Consider the following 17,221-nt stretch of genomic DNA (forward strand, 5'->3'; position numbering starts at 1 on the left):
TTGTACTTATAAGTGATCACTTGTGGAACATGGTTAATAGAGGTGCCACAAATTTAATATCTAAGGTCATTAAGGTCTCGGAGAAAGACTGATGTCTTCAATAACAATATTTTATTTACGACTGTCCACACTCACACAAACAAAAGTATTGAAGGAACTTTGTGTAAGTATCAAGTCAAATATAAAAAAACTCATCAATGAATGCTATTGGCTCAACAGTGTGATAGCACAGGTGCAATATAGAATGGTGCAGGTCCAAAGTGTGACCAGCAATGATACATTAACATTTAAGAAATGCAATTCTGTTTGCATTATAGCAATTGCAGGGAAATATAGAAGCAATCATGACACAGTGGTTAGAGAATCAATATCTACTCTACTAGGCACATACATTTACATTGTCTCTAATAGTACACCTGAGGATTTTTATGGAAAATCCTCATTTTACCTCTCATGGTAATGTTTCAGTGACGGCAAGTAGCCTGGTATATAGGGTCCTTATCTTCCCGGATCTTGTGTGATTCGCAATTATTGAAATGGCAAATTTTTTTTTAATTTGACCATGAAGCCTTTGCCTGAAACATTAAAGAATTTTTTCAGATAATATACGTGATGTGCAGATACAGTAAGTGGATTTTGTTTTATGTATCTAATTGTATCCCTGTTTTTTTATATTCAGTCAGCGAATATGTTAGACTACCTGGTGATGGGAGGAGGGAGCGGTGGGTCTCCAGGACCAGTTGGTGGAGGCACAGTCAGCCTCCTCACCCTACCCTCCATTCCACCACATGCCTTGGGAGCCTTCACACTCTTCCTGCGCCTTCCGGGATATGCAGAGACCCTTTTGAAAGACACCCACAAAGCATGCTGTCTTCTTCGCCTTGCCTTAGGAGTTACTGATGATGGTGATGGCGGTAAGTGTAATTTTTCTGGAGACTGTGCTTTTCACCTATTTTCTCTAATTATAAATTCTTTATGAAATTGAAATCATAATGCAAGATTACAATGAATCTGTTTTGGTTACAAAACTCATATTTTCTTAAAAATGTTATATATACATCTTGTAATTTTTATTAAGTCATATTCCAGAAATAAGGATAAATGCAAGAACTAAGTCAGATTTTAATTTTCTAAAGTACAGCATGGTGAAATTTTTTGAGATATTGTCTGTTATATTGGGAATAATGCACTTACATATCTCCAGGGGATATTGTAGGACCAGGTGTGGGTGGCTCGCTGGCAACAATGCCCTTCCAAGTGCTGGAGTCCCTGCTGGAAGCCACACCTCTCACGACGGATGACGGAGTGCTGCTGCGTCGCATGTGTCTAGAGTCGGGAGCACTACATCTCATCCTGGCGTGTCTAGCAGCACTGTCACACCAGGACACACCAGAGGTCGTCTCATCTCTCTACCACCAGGTATTATGCCTTGCTGCACTTGATGGTCCTTGTTATGCAGGGTTAAACTTTTCCCAGCTATCTAATTGATAATGTTTTGGTTTCCCCTTTCTTGGCATCGTGAATGATGTTAATGGGACCTCATTAGTGCAAGCCACATTACAATGTATTCAGCTATAGCCCCAAACATATGCAAATTCAGTTTAAGTTATCCAGTATAATTTAAAACAAATTATATTTGTTCACCTCAGCTGCTGCTACATTGGTATGTTGGGATGTGGTCTCTTGTCTAAACCCAAGCTAAAAGAACTATACATAAATATAATAAGCTGTAAAACAAACTCGGATATAATAAATTATTGTAAAATCTGTTATCAAACAATAAAATATAACACAAAGGAATTCAAAACATCTCAATTTGATATACAGGTTTTCTATGTTTTTAGAAGATTGTGGCTTTCTTAACTACTGTACTATAATCTATTATTTTGTTTCCAAAATAGAGCCACTTCTCTCTTATAATCCCTTTTTGATTTTCATGTCTAAATTTCTTTCATATCAAGTTTCATCTAGGGTTGACCAAGCAATTTCAACATCCTGTTTTGATTTTGTTGTCATTCTGAAAACTATTTTTATTCTTTAAGTCAATGTTTATATGATATAGATTCACTTGTCACCCACTCTGTCCTGTATTTTCCCATTGTCGATCTTAGTTATCCTGCCTGTATTCCCATCTACTGTGAATCCCAAAATTTGAATTACAGTAGTTGTGGTTAGTATCTGCTGAGTATACAGCAGCCACTTTGCATTGGTCGGAAAGCCAAGGATAATTTATAGGGTTAATCACAGTATTACTCATGACTGTTAGTGTTTCTGGAATTAAATTCAAGCAGCACTATTTACACACACACACTGGTATATAGTTCAATTCATTTATGAGAATCTCTTCCACAAACCTCTACACTGGCCAGTTACATCAGCTTTTCGTGCTTTGTTATTAAATATATTCTGTCGACATAATCGGATAACTTTCGTATTGCAGAATGTGCCCATTGGCCTTGTTGTGGCAACAACAAGAGCCACGTGTGTGGACACCCGTGATTCCATCGGCATTCACCGAGGTGAAGGGGACCGATGCCACTATTGGGCCAAAGGCACAGGTTTTGGCACGGGCAGCACCACCCAGAGCTGGGATGTGGAGCAAGCTCTCGTGAGACAGAAGGTGGAGGAGGAACACGTAGTTTGGCTTGTGCGCCTCCTTGCCAAGTACATCAATCCAGGTGTGTACAAGCAAGTGTTTTCTTAATTATATCAGTGTAGATGAGTACAAGCAGTGGACACAATGACAAATACAATAAACTTGAACTGGAAGATTTGTAATGAACCCTTTTTGGTGTGACAGCGTCTCTTGTTCAGAAAGAAAGTTTTCACTTTTATTTTTGGATTTCAGTACATTTTTGCATCTTGGCACTTTCCAAGTTATTGTATAATAATATTCCAAGTATAATTTGAAAACATTTACATTTTGAAGAAAAAGTATAGTTTTGTATGCAATGTCTTATATGCATTATATTACATTCAATATAACACACCTTAATTATATAAGAAAATGTATAGAAGGAAGCATAATTGCTAATTTTGGCACTATTGCATTGGCCGGCCTTTAATTCTGCCAGCAACCAACTGACCCTTATCGCTTAGGACAGCCAAACAGGGTACACCTGATGTTTGTGAATTTGTATGTATTGAGATTTTCCTTCAGTGTATCCCTAGTAGATAGTAAAGGTTGACTATACTAAGATTCCTTATTAAGCATAAAATTATATTAATCATTAAGCATAAAATTATATTAATCAGGGGATATTGTGCCTGCTGAGCTACAACAAGAAACAAACGGAGCTGTGTCGGGTGGCAGCTTTGACTCGCAGAATGATGGTGGATCATCAGACTCTCATAGTGAGAGTTGCGTCATTCCCCTGATGTCGTCGTCTCCGCATGCTCCACCTGCCCTTCCGTCGGCTCTTCTTCATCTCTTCCAGAATTCTGGACTTATAACGACTATCGCCTCCAACCTTAGCAATGATTCTGGTATGTATGTGGTCAGAGATAGCAGATTACTAGATGAAAGAAAAACTTGTACTAATATGTTGATTCACTTCGTATTTGATATATTAAAAACCATTGCAAAACTGAACAATTATAATTTTCGTGACAGTTCTGGATATGTCTCGTCATGTGCCCCTCTATCGAGCTCTTCTGGCACTGGTACGTGGCTTGTCAGTCACTTCCAGCCTCGCCCCGCTCTTGATGACACAGCAAAATTCTGTGCCATCTTATGGAGGGACTGAAGCCACTCCCCTGCCCTGCATTCCTGCACTTTTGGAAAAGATGAAGACGACCGTAAATACGTACATGGCAAAGCTTAGGTGGAAGTCGTCTAAAGCAGCAGGAGGGGTTAACAATGGAAATGGAGGCAACAACATCTCCTCAGATGAAGTAGAGCAGGAGGAAGGTTTATCCTTAATTGTTCCTGATATACAGAATACTGCTGTAGTTGTTAAGGTAAGTACTCTGCTGTAATCTCATTAGCTATTAATTGGTAAAAAGGCATATATATATATAGAGAAAGAGAACAGAAAAGTGGTAGGAGGCAGAGAAGTGGGGGGATAAAGTTGAAGGTGGATGGAGAAGATTTATTCAACATCAGGAAATTTGGGCTGTATTAAAAGTTTGTAGGGATTCTGCCTGTCACAGTAAAATGTTTAAAATAACTGTTAGAACGTTTATAGAAGAGCCACCTCAACATTTAAGAAACAAAGTTTAACAGATTTGAATAACACTACCATTTTCTGATCATAAATTGTACTGCATGGGGTATTAGGTGTGTACAGAGCGATTGCAGCAGGAGCTGGAGAATGAGGACCACATCGATGGAGGAGCTTCAGCCCAGCCAGTATCGTCTCGGTCGCTGATGGAAGTGTACCTCAGCAGCCTTAAGCCAATGCAGTTTGGTAAGATTGATTGTACAGTACAAGTGTTTATAATCATCTACATTATCATGAAGTAACTCTTAAATATCTACACTTAAGACCATGGGAAAGTTTCAAGGGTGTCAGTCATTCTCACTAATCATTCATAAATATTAGCATGCTCTCTGAGGTCTTCACTATTTCATTCTACATTATTGATAGAGTATTGCATTATTGTTGGCAAATTTAGGTGCCTCTCGAGTATTTGCCGAGTCTAAAGAATATTTCGGCCCATCCTCCAAAAATTATACATATAGCTGCTGTAGATGAAATGTACAAAATATGGACAACTGTTGCCAAAAGAAAAGTAAATGATTCGTACTGTTGGAATTCTAAAGGGCATAACAAATTGAGACTAACCATTAACCAAACGTTACATGTCTTAGACCTAAATAAGTAATCTTAGGCCTAATACATGCAGTCTTAAAATTAATTAAATATACTGTATGTGTGTTCTATATTAGGCCTAGGGAAAAGTTAGGTTTCATTGATGCTTTCTTGGGCCATGTACAAAATTAACAGTACAAAACATTGACTCTATGGGTGCAACACTTCGTGCTTTGTATATTCCATTCCCAGTTGTTATTGGTACTATTAATTTTGGGTGACAAAGTTCTGCAAATTTTGATTGATCAAGGGAATTCTTGTTAAGTACCTTGGCCAAAGTAGATTCTTTGATTCCCACCGTCTTGCTTGATTATGTTCCTCGGGAATTTTTTCCCTCCACTATTTGGATTTGGTTAAGAATATTACATACTCTTGTCAGCTTTATTCCTTAACCTTTAATTTAATCTGCAGATTATTTTTTTTTTTTTGTGCCTAACATACCATAACTTTGTTTCTTATCCTCATATGCTGGTGTAGTACGTACATATTTGAGATTAACGTGATGTATGTTCATGCTTACAATTGGGCAAGTTGTAGGCCTTATGTATGTGGATTTTAGCTTTTACTAACAAAATTGAAAATCTACTTCTTTTCAGATACATATGAAATGGTTGTTGAAGATTGTGAACGAGGTATTCGGTTTGTTGTGTCACATCACTACGAAGGCTCAGTAAGAGGAGCAGGAGACCTGTGTACACCACGCAGGATGAAGCGGTTGGCCCAGGAAGCAGTTACCTTATCATCGTCACTCCCTTTGTCGTATTCTTCTTCAGTGTTTGTCCGCACAGATCTCGATAGATTAGACATCATGAAGGTTTGTTTGAAGTCTGCGGGTTTATACGTTGAAATATGAAATGTGTTTTATTGTTTGTTTCCATATAGATGGAGAGGAAGACTCCACTATTTGTTTAAGAGTTGAGTGGGTAGGTGAAGTCTATAATGGATATGGTATAATGGGCAAAATGAAGTGGGAACCCTTCCTAAAATTCATAGTTTCTTTAGATATAAATGTTATCTGCTTTTTCATAAGATATATTTTTAATTATTTATTAGTAAAATATTAGATACTGTATGTGTATTAGAGGTAAATAATAAACCAGCTTGGTTTTCTTTGGTTATCCATGGATGCAGTAACATTTGTCAGTGTAGTGCTTCATCTTGATGCTTAAATTAGAGGTAATAAAACATTTGATAATATTGTGTACTTCAATAGGCTTGTATGGAAGACATTGATGATCTGTTCACAGAGGATTAGTGAAATTTGTAGAGAACCCACTTACTGGAATGTGAAGGTTTGCCTGTGAACCTAGTGCTCCACAAGGCTTTGTCCTGGCTTTTTAACTCATTGGGTATAAACATGAAATTGCCTACCTACCAAAGCTGTGTATGCCAAGATATTACTGCAGTTGAACAACCAGTTGGAAAAAATTATAAAGAAAACCTTTGACAAGTTATTGGCTTCTTGTCCCTGTTGTGACCGGTAGGTACATGTAGCCTTTAGGTAAATTCAGGGAGCTGCCAGTAAGAGAAAGGCATCAGATACAAAGATGAATGAGGATCTTGCAGCGAAGACTTGATAAGCTTCATAATGTGTTTGATATAAGCCAGGTTATGGTTATGACAACGACTTGGTGCTGGCAAGTACTGTGGTAGGAGTACTTGCTACCACAGTACTTACCTTCCTTAGATGAAGGAAATACATCCTTCAGTAAACCAAGGTGTGGATAAAGGTTGGTGTGGTATCCACATACATCATCAACCTTACTACTTTTGAATTGGGTAGAAAAGTTAACTTCTTAATACCAGATGAGCATTGTTTACTAGTGAGAATAAACTGAAGGATCTCTTAGCTCTTTGTGATGAAAGTGTGGAATTAGTAGTCCTGGATAGGTGTATTAAAGTGAAAGCAATGCTATTGTAAGATTAGTACATTGCATTTGTGAAGAGTGTGGGCCGTGAATATTTGGTAAAGCTGTTACATACAGTATATATTAATGAATGAGTTGTCAAATGTTAATTTATGGGGGTAATGTTCATATAAGGAAAATAAACAAAACATTAAGAGAACGTAACGAACAGCTTAGGAAGATACAGTATGACCACAGTCGAGGGGGACTCATTGTGAATAGAGGCGTATGTGGTAATAGCTGAAGGGGGGGGGGGCTAATTACAGAAGATGTGCTTATCTATCAGTAATTATGGGGAGTTAGATCTAGCTCTTTATACCCTGCCTTTTACCCATTCATACATGGTGCACTAATTACCCCCTCTTAATTTAATATTAACATTTTATAATTTTTTTTTTTTTTTAAGTTGTGACTAGAATTGGCTTCAACAACCATTTCTTTCAATGCATTCCACTTGCCTACCACCCAAACAGGGTGTTACAAGGAATCTATGAGGTTATGATGCATATGGTTTGTAATTAATACTTCTTTATGTAATAAGCTTAGTTATATATATATATATATATATATTTTTTTTATTTCTAGGTGCTTATCACAGGGCCCGAGGACACCCCTTATGCCAATGGCTGCTTTGAATTTGATGTCTACTTCCCTGTAGACTACCCAACCTCTCCACTCCACATCAACCTCCAGACTACTGGGGAGGGACGTGTAAGTCTACTATTTCGTTCTTACATTGACCATCCAAAAGAAATGTTAGATTTGGTTATTTTTGTAATGACTGTGTTTAAAATAATTTCAAACAAGCCGCTGTCAAGTACAGTCGGATTACAACCAGTTGGTCCTGGATAAGATTGTTGGGCAGGACGAAGCTTTTTGAACATTTGCTTGCACTCGATGCTCTGTTCACTTGGTAATGCATACTGTAGGTACCCAAAGTTAGTGGACTATTGTGGGTTGTGTCCTGGGAAATGGTCAACTGTTAGCCTTGGAGACATCGATGAACTTAGCAGGCTTTCAGCCTCCGTCAGTGGGGAACTTAATTTAATGGGCAAGTGTTATTGATGTATAATTACATGGTTTAAATAATTAAAATATTATTTGCACCTATATGCAACTTGTCTACCTTCTTTCTTTGAATCTTTTTAAACATTTGTCACTACCTCTTTTTTCTTGTGCCAATCTGTTGTTTTCTTTGTAAAAGCCCCTTTTCTGTCTACCTCGACTCCCATTTTTGCTTACACAAACCTCCTCTTGTCAGTCACCTACCAGCTGTTTAAAGGGATCAACTACTTCTAACACTTTTCCCTAGACACTAATTTCACACACTAATTTCAAATGTAAAGGAAGTCCTATATTGACTTCCTTTACATTTGTCCACATTCATTTACCAGTCTTCTTTCGTGTACATGGACAACCGTCAACTAATCTACAAATACATACATATATCTTTCTGTGGCAGAAAACTTGTATATACACTATTACTACTACTACCACTCGATCATGCTCGATCACTCGAGGTACCAGGTATCAGGTATCAGATCCTGACCTCAGGCCGGGCCTGAGGCCAGGTTTGATAATAGCAGTTCGATAATGCTGCTCCTAATAGCACTTCGGATTTTGACATATACTTTACACAAGGCCAAAAATTGTAGTACTAAAAAATGGTAGAAGCACGCAAAATTGACACTGTCCCATATTCTGGTTTGGGTCGTATGGCAAGTTATGATAAGGGCATTTTAGTATGACATTTTCTTGACATTAAGAAACCTTAGGAGGATGGGCTGCAAAGACAAGGTTTCACACTGATCTTTCAGACTTAGTAAAGTACAAAATGGTTGTCATTTAACAACAATTATATTTTCTTTCGCTCCCTCTCCATTTTTCAGCAGTATAGTCAGGAAATGGGCTGCTGGGACATTGATTCGGGACATTGATTCCCGGAAGCAACAAGAGGCAGAGGTGTAATGTTTGTGTATTTGTTGCAGGTACGCTTTAATCCCAACCTGTATCAGGATGGGAAGGTGTGTCTGAGCATCCTCAACACGTGGCATGGCAGGCCCGAGGAGAAGTGGAATCCTCAGACTTCTTCTCTTCTACAAGTATGTAACAACCATGCCAGGCTTAGTACAGAATATATGTAATAAGCTTATTTAAAAATTGAAGTGCAATCGATTGTAAATACTTTTTCTGATTATTTTTTTTTAGTAGCAGTATAAGAAAGTTCATACTTGAAACATGTGTTGATTACCTAGTGAACGGGAGAATTTTTGACACCAAGTTTTATAAAACAAACAGCCAAACTGGAACCACTTAGTTCAATCCACCTTGATACTAAATATTTGTTTGTTCAGTAAACGTACAGTATGTAGAATGCTTTGTCATTTCGGAAAAATGGGCTAGACTATTGCACAGTGTGAGAGGTTCTAGGTAAAGGGCATTTGCAGACATAGACATTCTGGAAATAGAAAGGGATTAGAATGCAGCTACCATCATCCCTGGAAACATTTAAATATGCTTAGGAAAGGAAAGTATCGATTTAGATCAACATGTATGTTTCCGTCCTGACATGCAAAACATCACTCGAGGACAGAAAATGCTACGACCTCAGCTGCCCATACTTTCATGTGAAAGGCACAGAACACAATATACAGAGTAGTAAGCAAGATAATGGATTTGGAGGAAACTCAAATAATTTTTTATACCAAGACAAAAGAGATTTCAAAATGTGGAACATACAGAATGCATGGAACTGGATAAGACCCACTTGCATACCAGAAGCACAGATACAATTACACACCACAAGAGCTATAACTACGACAGGCAGCAACCCTACAATAGTCGGCACTGGTCAGAACACACTCAATTTGCCCACGCATAATGGACCTGCCTGAAAAGTCTCCCAGTCAAACTACCCCAAATAGAGTAGCCTCATTCATCTTTGCCAACATACAAGGACTAAGATCAAGAGAAAAAAAAAAAAAAATACCGTTCATAAATGGCCTCCTTACTGAGTCAAGTGAAGCATTCAGAGCTTTCACAGAAACCCATGTAGGGGAATTTTTGGATAGCAAGATCTGGATACCAGGATATAATCTATACTGGTGTGATAGGGTAAATAGGTCACATGGAGGAGTGGGTCTGTATATTACGGAAGACCTTGTTTGCTTGGAGCTCCTTAACTACAAATGAGGTGGTAGAGGTATTGGGAGTAAAAAATACAGAACATAAACCTGTTATTCTAATATACAAACCTCTAGATGCAATGGCAGAGGAATTCACAGAACAGATTAACAAAATAGAGAATAACCTTGATAATTTTGCAAACCCAATATCTGATATTATTTTGCTAGGTGACTTGAACCTGCCTAGTCTAAGATGGAGAATAGTAAACATTAATATTATACCAAGAAATCTATTTGGACATAACCAACCACAGATTAGAGAACTACTTAGATTCTGTGACAAATTTTCATTCAGCCAGCAAATATCAGAGCCAACTTGGAACAAAAATAATCTAGATCTGGTTTTTACTTACAATGAAGACATAATCGGGGATATTATCATCTCAGATACCAAAAGCTCATTGAAGTGCAAAAAACTACCATCAATACTCAGAATAGACCTAAAACAATGATCAAGCGAGAGGGGTTATTCAGTAAATTCAATTTTAATAATAAAAGGCTAGACTGGTAGAAAATAAACTGGGAACTTACAAACATTCAATGGGACACTGTTCTAATTAATACAAATCCTACATAAGGAATAGAAAAACTGACTTCTGAAGCATATAAATTCTGTCTGAAACATGAGGAAAGCCAGAAAGAGGTCCAATGTAGAAAGTGAATGCACACGACACTTCAAAAGAAGGAAAAAAAATCACGGAAATGCAGACATGATTTTCTATACAAAGGAGGAATAATTTAATCAGGGAGAATAAAGAAATTGAGCAGAGACTGAAGCATTCATATCAAATTGAAGAAAGGCAACTAGAACAAAGCAATTTAAGAAATAAAGAAAAACCCAAAATATTTCTTCACATATGCTAAATCAGAAGCAAAAACCACTGCCAGTATTGGACCTATTTGTACGAGTGAAGGTTCATACGCTGAGGATGACAAAGAAATTAGTGAAATCCTAAAAAAGCAGTACTGTATGAGGACATGTTTAGCACTTCAATAAACAGCATAAAAGTGGAAGATTCAGACAACTTCAATATGCGTGATATTCAAACCCTGTAAATATAACTGTTAATAATAATCAGTCAGTCAATAATAATCAGCACGAGCATGGCAGAGTTTGAAAGAGAAGTTGACAACATGCCCACGTACTCAGCCCCGGGTCCAGACTCATGGAATTCAATATTTATAAAAAAATGAAAAGTGCCACTAGCATAGGCATTCAGTATAGTGTGGAGGAAGAGCTTGGACTCTGGGGAGATATCAGATGTGCTTAAATCAGCAGACATAGACCCTCTATACAAGGGAGGGAGCTAAGCAATGGCAAAGAATTAAACCAGTTGCACTAACGTCCCACATAATAAAAGTATGTGAGAGAGTGATCAGGAGTCAGGTCACTAGTTTCATGGAAACCCATGACCTTCACAACACAGGCCAACATGCATTTTTAGAGTGGGAAGATCATGCCTCTCGCAGCTACTTGACCACCATGACAAAACCAGAGGTATTGGAAGAAAAACAGAATGCAGATGTGGTACAGAGGACCACTTTGTTTACGAACCCCTTGTGGGCGAGGCCTGTCGGTTATTGTGTAAGTTCGTAAACCAGAAATTGAGAAAAAAATAAACTAGAACGGTAGGAAAAACAAATGGAGAAATGTCAGAAAAAATCTAGGAGAAAAATCGACAGGTTCATAGCATAAATGCAACAGTATTTTGTTTGTACTCACCAGTAAGAGAAGTCCTGATCCACTTATGTTGATGAAGCATAGTTATTTATATGGAATGGTGTTAATTTCTTTCCAATTTTGCATACAATATTTCAATAATGGGTCTCTTATAGGCAGTGTAAATCTACTGCACTTGAAAACTTCATTGTTTGGATTTTTAAATACTGTTCTTATGTTCACCAACTTCTGGTGTGCAACCAATGTTATTCGGCTAGCTTAGGAACATTGAGAGAGAACCAATTTTGTCCTTTTTTTATTTAAAATTGTATATTGGCTTCAGATTCTTCCTAATATGATTAACATTCTTAATGCTTCAACAGGTGCTAGTGTCAATTCAAAGTTTGATCTTTGTGAGTGAACCTTACTTCAATGAGCCAGGGTATGAGAGGTCGAGAGGGACGCCAACTGCTATGCAAAATTCTCGTGAATATGATGCAAATATACGAGCTGCGACAGTCAGATGGGCTATGCTTAATCAGCTACGTAATCCATCTCCATGTTTCAAAGAGGTAAGAATTTCCTTTTGTGATACAGCTCTGTACCTTTTAATACTTTTTTTTTTCTCTTTCCAAGTAAAGGATATTGCTAGTTACGTTTTGTGTGGTGGGGCATCGTACTTACCACTTTCAGGATCTGTCCTATGGCTTTAATCTGGCTCCCTATATTTTCACCAGGTTAGCAAGAACGTCCGTCTCTAAGAGGTTCAAATTTTGGTCTACCTTGACAACTGGCTAATTTCAGCTCCCAGTTTAGTGTATCGGCTAGCCAAAGAGCTGGTTCTTTTCCAGATCACTAGGTTTTCGTTCTTGGTGAAGTGACGGAACACACACTGAACATCAGAGGTTCACGATTGTTCAGTATTCCAACAAAAAAAATAAGAAATATTGCCGGAACAAAATTGGAAGTCTTCAAGAAAAAGTTTGGCACTTTTCTACAAGAAGTGCTGGACCAACTGGACTGTAGTGGATATGTGGCCAAGCAAACTCTAAGTGACAGCCTGTTGGGCCAAGATCTCTTGGTCTAGCGAGTCCCTTAACGGAACTGGTTTGATGGAGCTACCCTGGAAACACAAACCATAACTGTCTCTATTTTCCGCTTGTTACAACTTGTAATAAAGTTGCTACATCTTGGCTTAATGTGTTTATGACATATTTGAACGTTGTTACAACTTGCTATATTGGTTGTTATAACTGGTTAGGAGGTGTTAAAACTTGTTCGAATGTTGTACCAACGTCATAGTTTTGGTGTGTGTTTGGTGGGTACCAACTGACTTGCCCTGGTAGCTTTGTCTCCCTCCCTCACTTCTATGTTCGATTCATTGCAGTGTTTATCTGTTTCTGAACTGATATGATAGCTGATGCTGGACTAATCTCTGGACTACCTGGTGGCTGCATTTGGTACTAATAGGTTTTAGCTAATTTTGTGTATTTTCTTTTGGTTTGTTTTGAAGAGTTATTTGGCAATTTAGTGGTTTGAGTCTTCTGAACCAAACAGTTGTCTATAAATCTTCGCTGACTTTCTGGATGCTTTCCCAGTGAAGTGGTGGAATGTCATTTGCTTTCTGGGTCTCGTGAGGGAGGTTCTGGTCCCTTGGTAGGCCAAATGAACTTGGGCAACTGATGTGACTTGTAGATTGGAACACTCTCGGCAAGATAGCTACAGGTAGGTACCGGTGCGTTAACAGAAAGAGGAATTTAATTACATTTAACAAGTTTTTAAACTTACTTTTCCTACATTGTGCTAAAGATATAAATAAATTTAAAATGAAATGTATAGTTGATAACTGTAAGTTGCCATGCTGCCATCTTAGAGCTTTGTTTTAACTACATATATCATGATAGAGGATAATTTACCATCTGGGTAACAATAAAAATGTATTAGGGTGTTAATTGCCATTATATTCTCAAGTACATGCAACATTGACTGACAGTGTTTTGTTTCTAGGTGATTGAACGTCACTTCTGGCTGAAGCACAAGGAGATCTTGGAACAAGTTGATGGCTGGATTAGTAACATGGAAGCTCTTAGTGAAAACAGGAGAACGGGAAAAAACATTGCCCATAATACTGTGGGGCTTAAGGTGAGCACTGATGTTGTCAATGGGTTTGGCTTCTGTTGTCATTAAATCTTGGGTGTGTAGAGAATCCAATTCTGTGGGTTCCAGAGTATCGTGTTGATTTGTGAGACAACAAGATAACCTGATCCCACTCTTATTTTGGGACACTGTTGTGCTTGGTTTGCTACCAACCAGCTCTCTTGATTGGCTTTGGGGTTATAGACATAGATAAGGTAGTGTGTATTGCCTATTAATGCATTATAGCAAATGGCAGCTCTATTGCCCTAATATTCATATCCATCCTATGTATTCCTATCCCCTGCATGCACTCAAATTCACACACCTTTCTTTGCTTCTCATGAATGACTTGTGGAAAGGGGAGTTTGACAGTGACAAATTTGTACTGCCACAGTCTTCTTAAGTAATGTGTGCAACCAGGAAATGTGTTGTATTTTGTTAAGACTATGTGAGAGCTTGCAGTATGTATAGTATATATCAAATAGATTTCCTATATTATTGTTGCAGTAACCGAATTAACCTTTAATATATTGGTCTAGGTAATAATTTACAGTGTCAGGGAACATGTCTTCATTCAGGCCATTATATATAAACAATAATGTTTATATGTAATGTATTTTTGTAATGTAGTTTATGTATAAACTATAATGACCACTTATAGTGTTGACTTTGCTAACACTTCTGCTTCCAGAAAAATATCCCCAGCATTAAGTAAGTTATTTGAACTTTTCTCCACTTACGTGTTATTTGAGGATATCCTCATAATCCATGAATAATTTGCTAGTTCAGGCTACTGATCACATGCTCATATACTCATGCATAACTAACCATCCTGCAAGATTGGGATTTTAGTATCAAACTGTGCAACCCGCCATATAACCTTGTGTAGTCGCATACAGATGTCTCGTCTCATTATGTTAGTAATAGAATAAAAATACCATCTGTAAAAAGTGCCCATGTATCTGTTGTCTGCAATGTTATTCCAACTTCAGTAGTGAATTCATCATCTGCTTCCACCACACACACTCACCTGTGTTGTAATTGTTGCAATGCTTGACACAGCTACCAACACACAAAAGTGGTAAGGATAATGTTCTTGATTATGGTTTTTGCAGTTATCTTCAAATGTTAATTTGTATTGTCAAGTCCCATTGGACTTTACATCAGGGTGTATAATTAACAAGAAAAGTGTTGGAGTGGCAGGCAAAAGTTATTTATTTAGTTTTGAGATCAGAAGTCACCGGAGAAGAGGTATCTTGTTTTTATATAGCAGGTTAAACTGCTGTTAATATTTTGAGTATACACTGGGGAAAATAATTATAAATCTTGCATAGGTAATGATAGATGTGGAATATATAGCTTTGATAAATTTTTTTGTTCTGTTCATTGAAAATTTCTTAATCTACTGTTGAATAAATTTTTCGTATGTCATTTCCAGAAAAACTTCCAGTTGCTCAAGGAAGAATTCAGGAAGATGACTCCACCACCAGGCTTTGAAGGCATTCCCTTATCCGTAAGTTTAACAAGTTCCTGCAGCAGGTCGCCAGTGACCTCACAGTTCCACAACTCTCAAGCACTGGAAAAGGAGAGAGAGTGTGCTCAAGAGGAAAAGGAGAAGGAGCCGAGAGGAGCAACTGGGGGCCAGGCTGGAGGACCAGTCCGCACACGGATAAGGAAGACCTCCAGGGCCAATTTATTTATGAGTAAACCACACACAGATTCCAATAAACATGGTATTCATAGTTCAGGAATACCAGTTAACAAGACTATAAGTGGCAGCATTGGTGGCAGTGCTGTAGTCAATAGCACAACAGTGAAGCCATTGCAGCAGGGCTTACCTACTCAGGAGACAGTGGGAGATGGACTTGTGGTGTTGCCCTTTGGAGAATCGCATTCAGTGACTGTGATGTCGGAGGTCGTTCAGGCTACTAAAGCCACAACGTGCCCAAATTCAGATAGCAAAGTGGACAGTACAACAGTTGACATAGATGGAGATGTATGTAATCATATGAATTATTCTAGTTCCTCTGTAAAAGATAGTTCTCCAGACTCGCCTAGTTCACATAACACCTCGACAGGAATGACCTGCTAGCATCACGCACCAGTGTGGTTTTTTCCTATAAATCCTAATGCCAATCTTGCATGAACATTTTGGTGCACTTTCATTTTCATCCAAAGTTCAGCTTTTTAGTTTGCCAAGAAATCAGAAACTTGGATAATAAAGATATTTTATGGTTTTAATATTCTTCACCAGTGGTTCAGTGACAAGTTTTGAGCACATTCCAGAGATTGGTTTGGTTACTTGTCTGCTGTTGAGGTGGAGTACACTTGTGTGGGCTATCCTATGGATGTTTATACTTAGATAAACTGAACATGTTGGTGTGATACCGATGAGGTGACTGTGATTTAATTAATAGTCAAAACTCAGTGACTTTTATTTTATTTGAAAAGTTCAAAAGACCTGTCACTAGTACAATTGTGTACTGTGCATTTAGGATCTGACACAATAGCTGACACGCACTGCAAAACTGAAAATTTCTTTGTGATTGTCAGAACTGGATACACAATTATTTAGCAATTGTCTGCATGACTTGTGTTTGCTAGTCAGTGTGTGAATTGTGTTCAGTGTGACTAATCATATCTTTCAGTTTCATACTGTATTGTATTCACTAACACAAGAAACATATGGATATGTGCTGTACAAATTAATTCTTATTGCCTATTTGTGATGTGCATAGTGTGTGTGATGTGGGAGGATGAATGGTGTGGTGTGATTGTGTACCCTGGCGTGTTAATATTGTGCTCTGGGGCGTAGATGGAGATCACAAGCGGTGAAACATTGCCTTCTGAGTGTGAATTGCTGAATGTGATGGTTTAATTTGTTTATAATTTCTTGTCTAGCTCTCAGGTACTGTATATTCATCATGCCTTTCTTAAGTGGTCATCAGTTGGACTACGGCATGAGTGCTAACAAGATGATCATCTTTGCATATCGTGATCTATAGGGAGAATTTGTAAATGATTCTTATTCACTTGGTATAGCTTATAATAGTTTTGTAAATATATATAAATGTCGACAGTAATTTAGCAAAGTAAAAAGTACATTATGTACATGTTTTGTTTTTGATAAAAAATATTCCCTTTGATGTCATCACACCATCAGAAATGACCATAACAAATGGTTAATTGTTAAATAATTGACATGAATATATTTTGTTTCTTATTTCATAACTTCCTATTAAAATAATTTGGGCTTTACCTATGTACCCCCTCCATTGTGTTTCCTAGTTGTGGTCAGGGGGCTCACTTACACCTCTGGGACCGGTGAGGCTTGCCTCCGTCCCCTTTCCTGTCCCTCTTTGGGAGTTGTACGTGCAAATGAATACAAACGTAGGGGCCTTGTGAGTCACCGGACCGCCCTCTGGAGGGGTCGCCCGAGAGGGGCTGTTAGGGATACTGAACAGCAGGATGCTCTGGTCAGTGTATCAGGAGTCACATTTTCTTTTCCAGGACGACCAT

General features: G+C 38.0%; 1 protein-coding gene across 14 annotated transcripts in view; it reads left to right on the plus strand.

Moving 5' to 3' along the window:
* The window catches only part of Bruce (BIR repeat containing ubiquitin-conjugating enzyme), a 105,878-nt gene extending 88,965 nt beyond the window's left edge, over window positions 1–16,913 (plus strand). For 10 of the 14 annotated variants that reach the window (XM_069324297.1, XM_069324292.1, XM_069324298.1 and 7 more), the window contains 12 exons: window positions 680–914; window positions 1,205–1,419; window positions 2,441–2,678; window positions 3,256–3,486; window positions 3,614–3,960; window positions 4,280–4,409; window positions 5,411–5,628; window positions 7,307–7,432; window positions 8,710–8,823; window positions 11,950–12,138; window positions 13,574–13,708; window positions 15,141–16,913. In XM_069324297.1, the coding sequence (XP_069180398.1) occupies window positions 680–914; window positions 1,205–1,419; window positions 2,441–2,678; window positions 3,256–3,486; window positions 3,614–3,960; window positions 4,280–4,409; window positions 5,411–5,628; window positions 7,307–7,432; window positions 8,710–8,823; window positions 11,950–12,138; window positions 13,574–13,708; window positions 15,141–15,794 (2,832 nt within the window). In that variant the 3' untranslated portion in view covers window positions 15,795–16,913. Of the gene's footprint in view, window positions 1–679; window positions 915–1,204; window positions 1,420–2,440; window positions 2,679–3,255; window positions 3,487–3,613; window positions 3,961–4,279; window positions 4,410–5,410; window positions 5,629–7,306; window positions 7,433–8,709; window positions 8,824–11,949; window positions 12,139–13,559; window positions 13,709–15,140 lie in introns of those variants that run through there. The other 4 variants (XM_069324293.1, XM_069324300.1, XM_069324299.1 and 1 more) reach the window with 2 other exon arrangements.
* The last annotated feature ends 308 nt before the right edge of the window (window positions 16,914–17,221 follow it).

Source organism: Procambarus clarkii, chromosome 14, assembly GCF_040958095.1.
Source record: "Procambarus clarkii isolate CNS0578487 chromosome 14, FALCON_Pclarkii_2.0, whole genome shotgun sequence".
Lineage (NCBI taxonomy): Eukaryota > Metazoa > Arthropoda > Malacostraca > Decapoda > Cambaridae > Procambarus > Procambarus clarkii.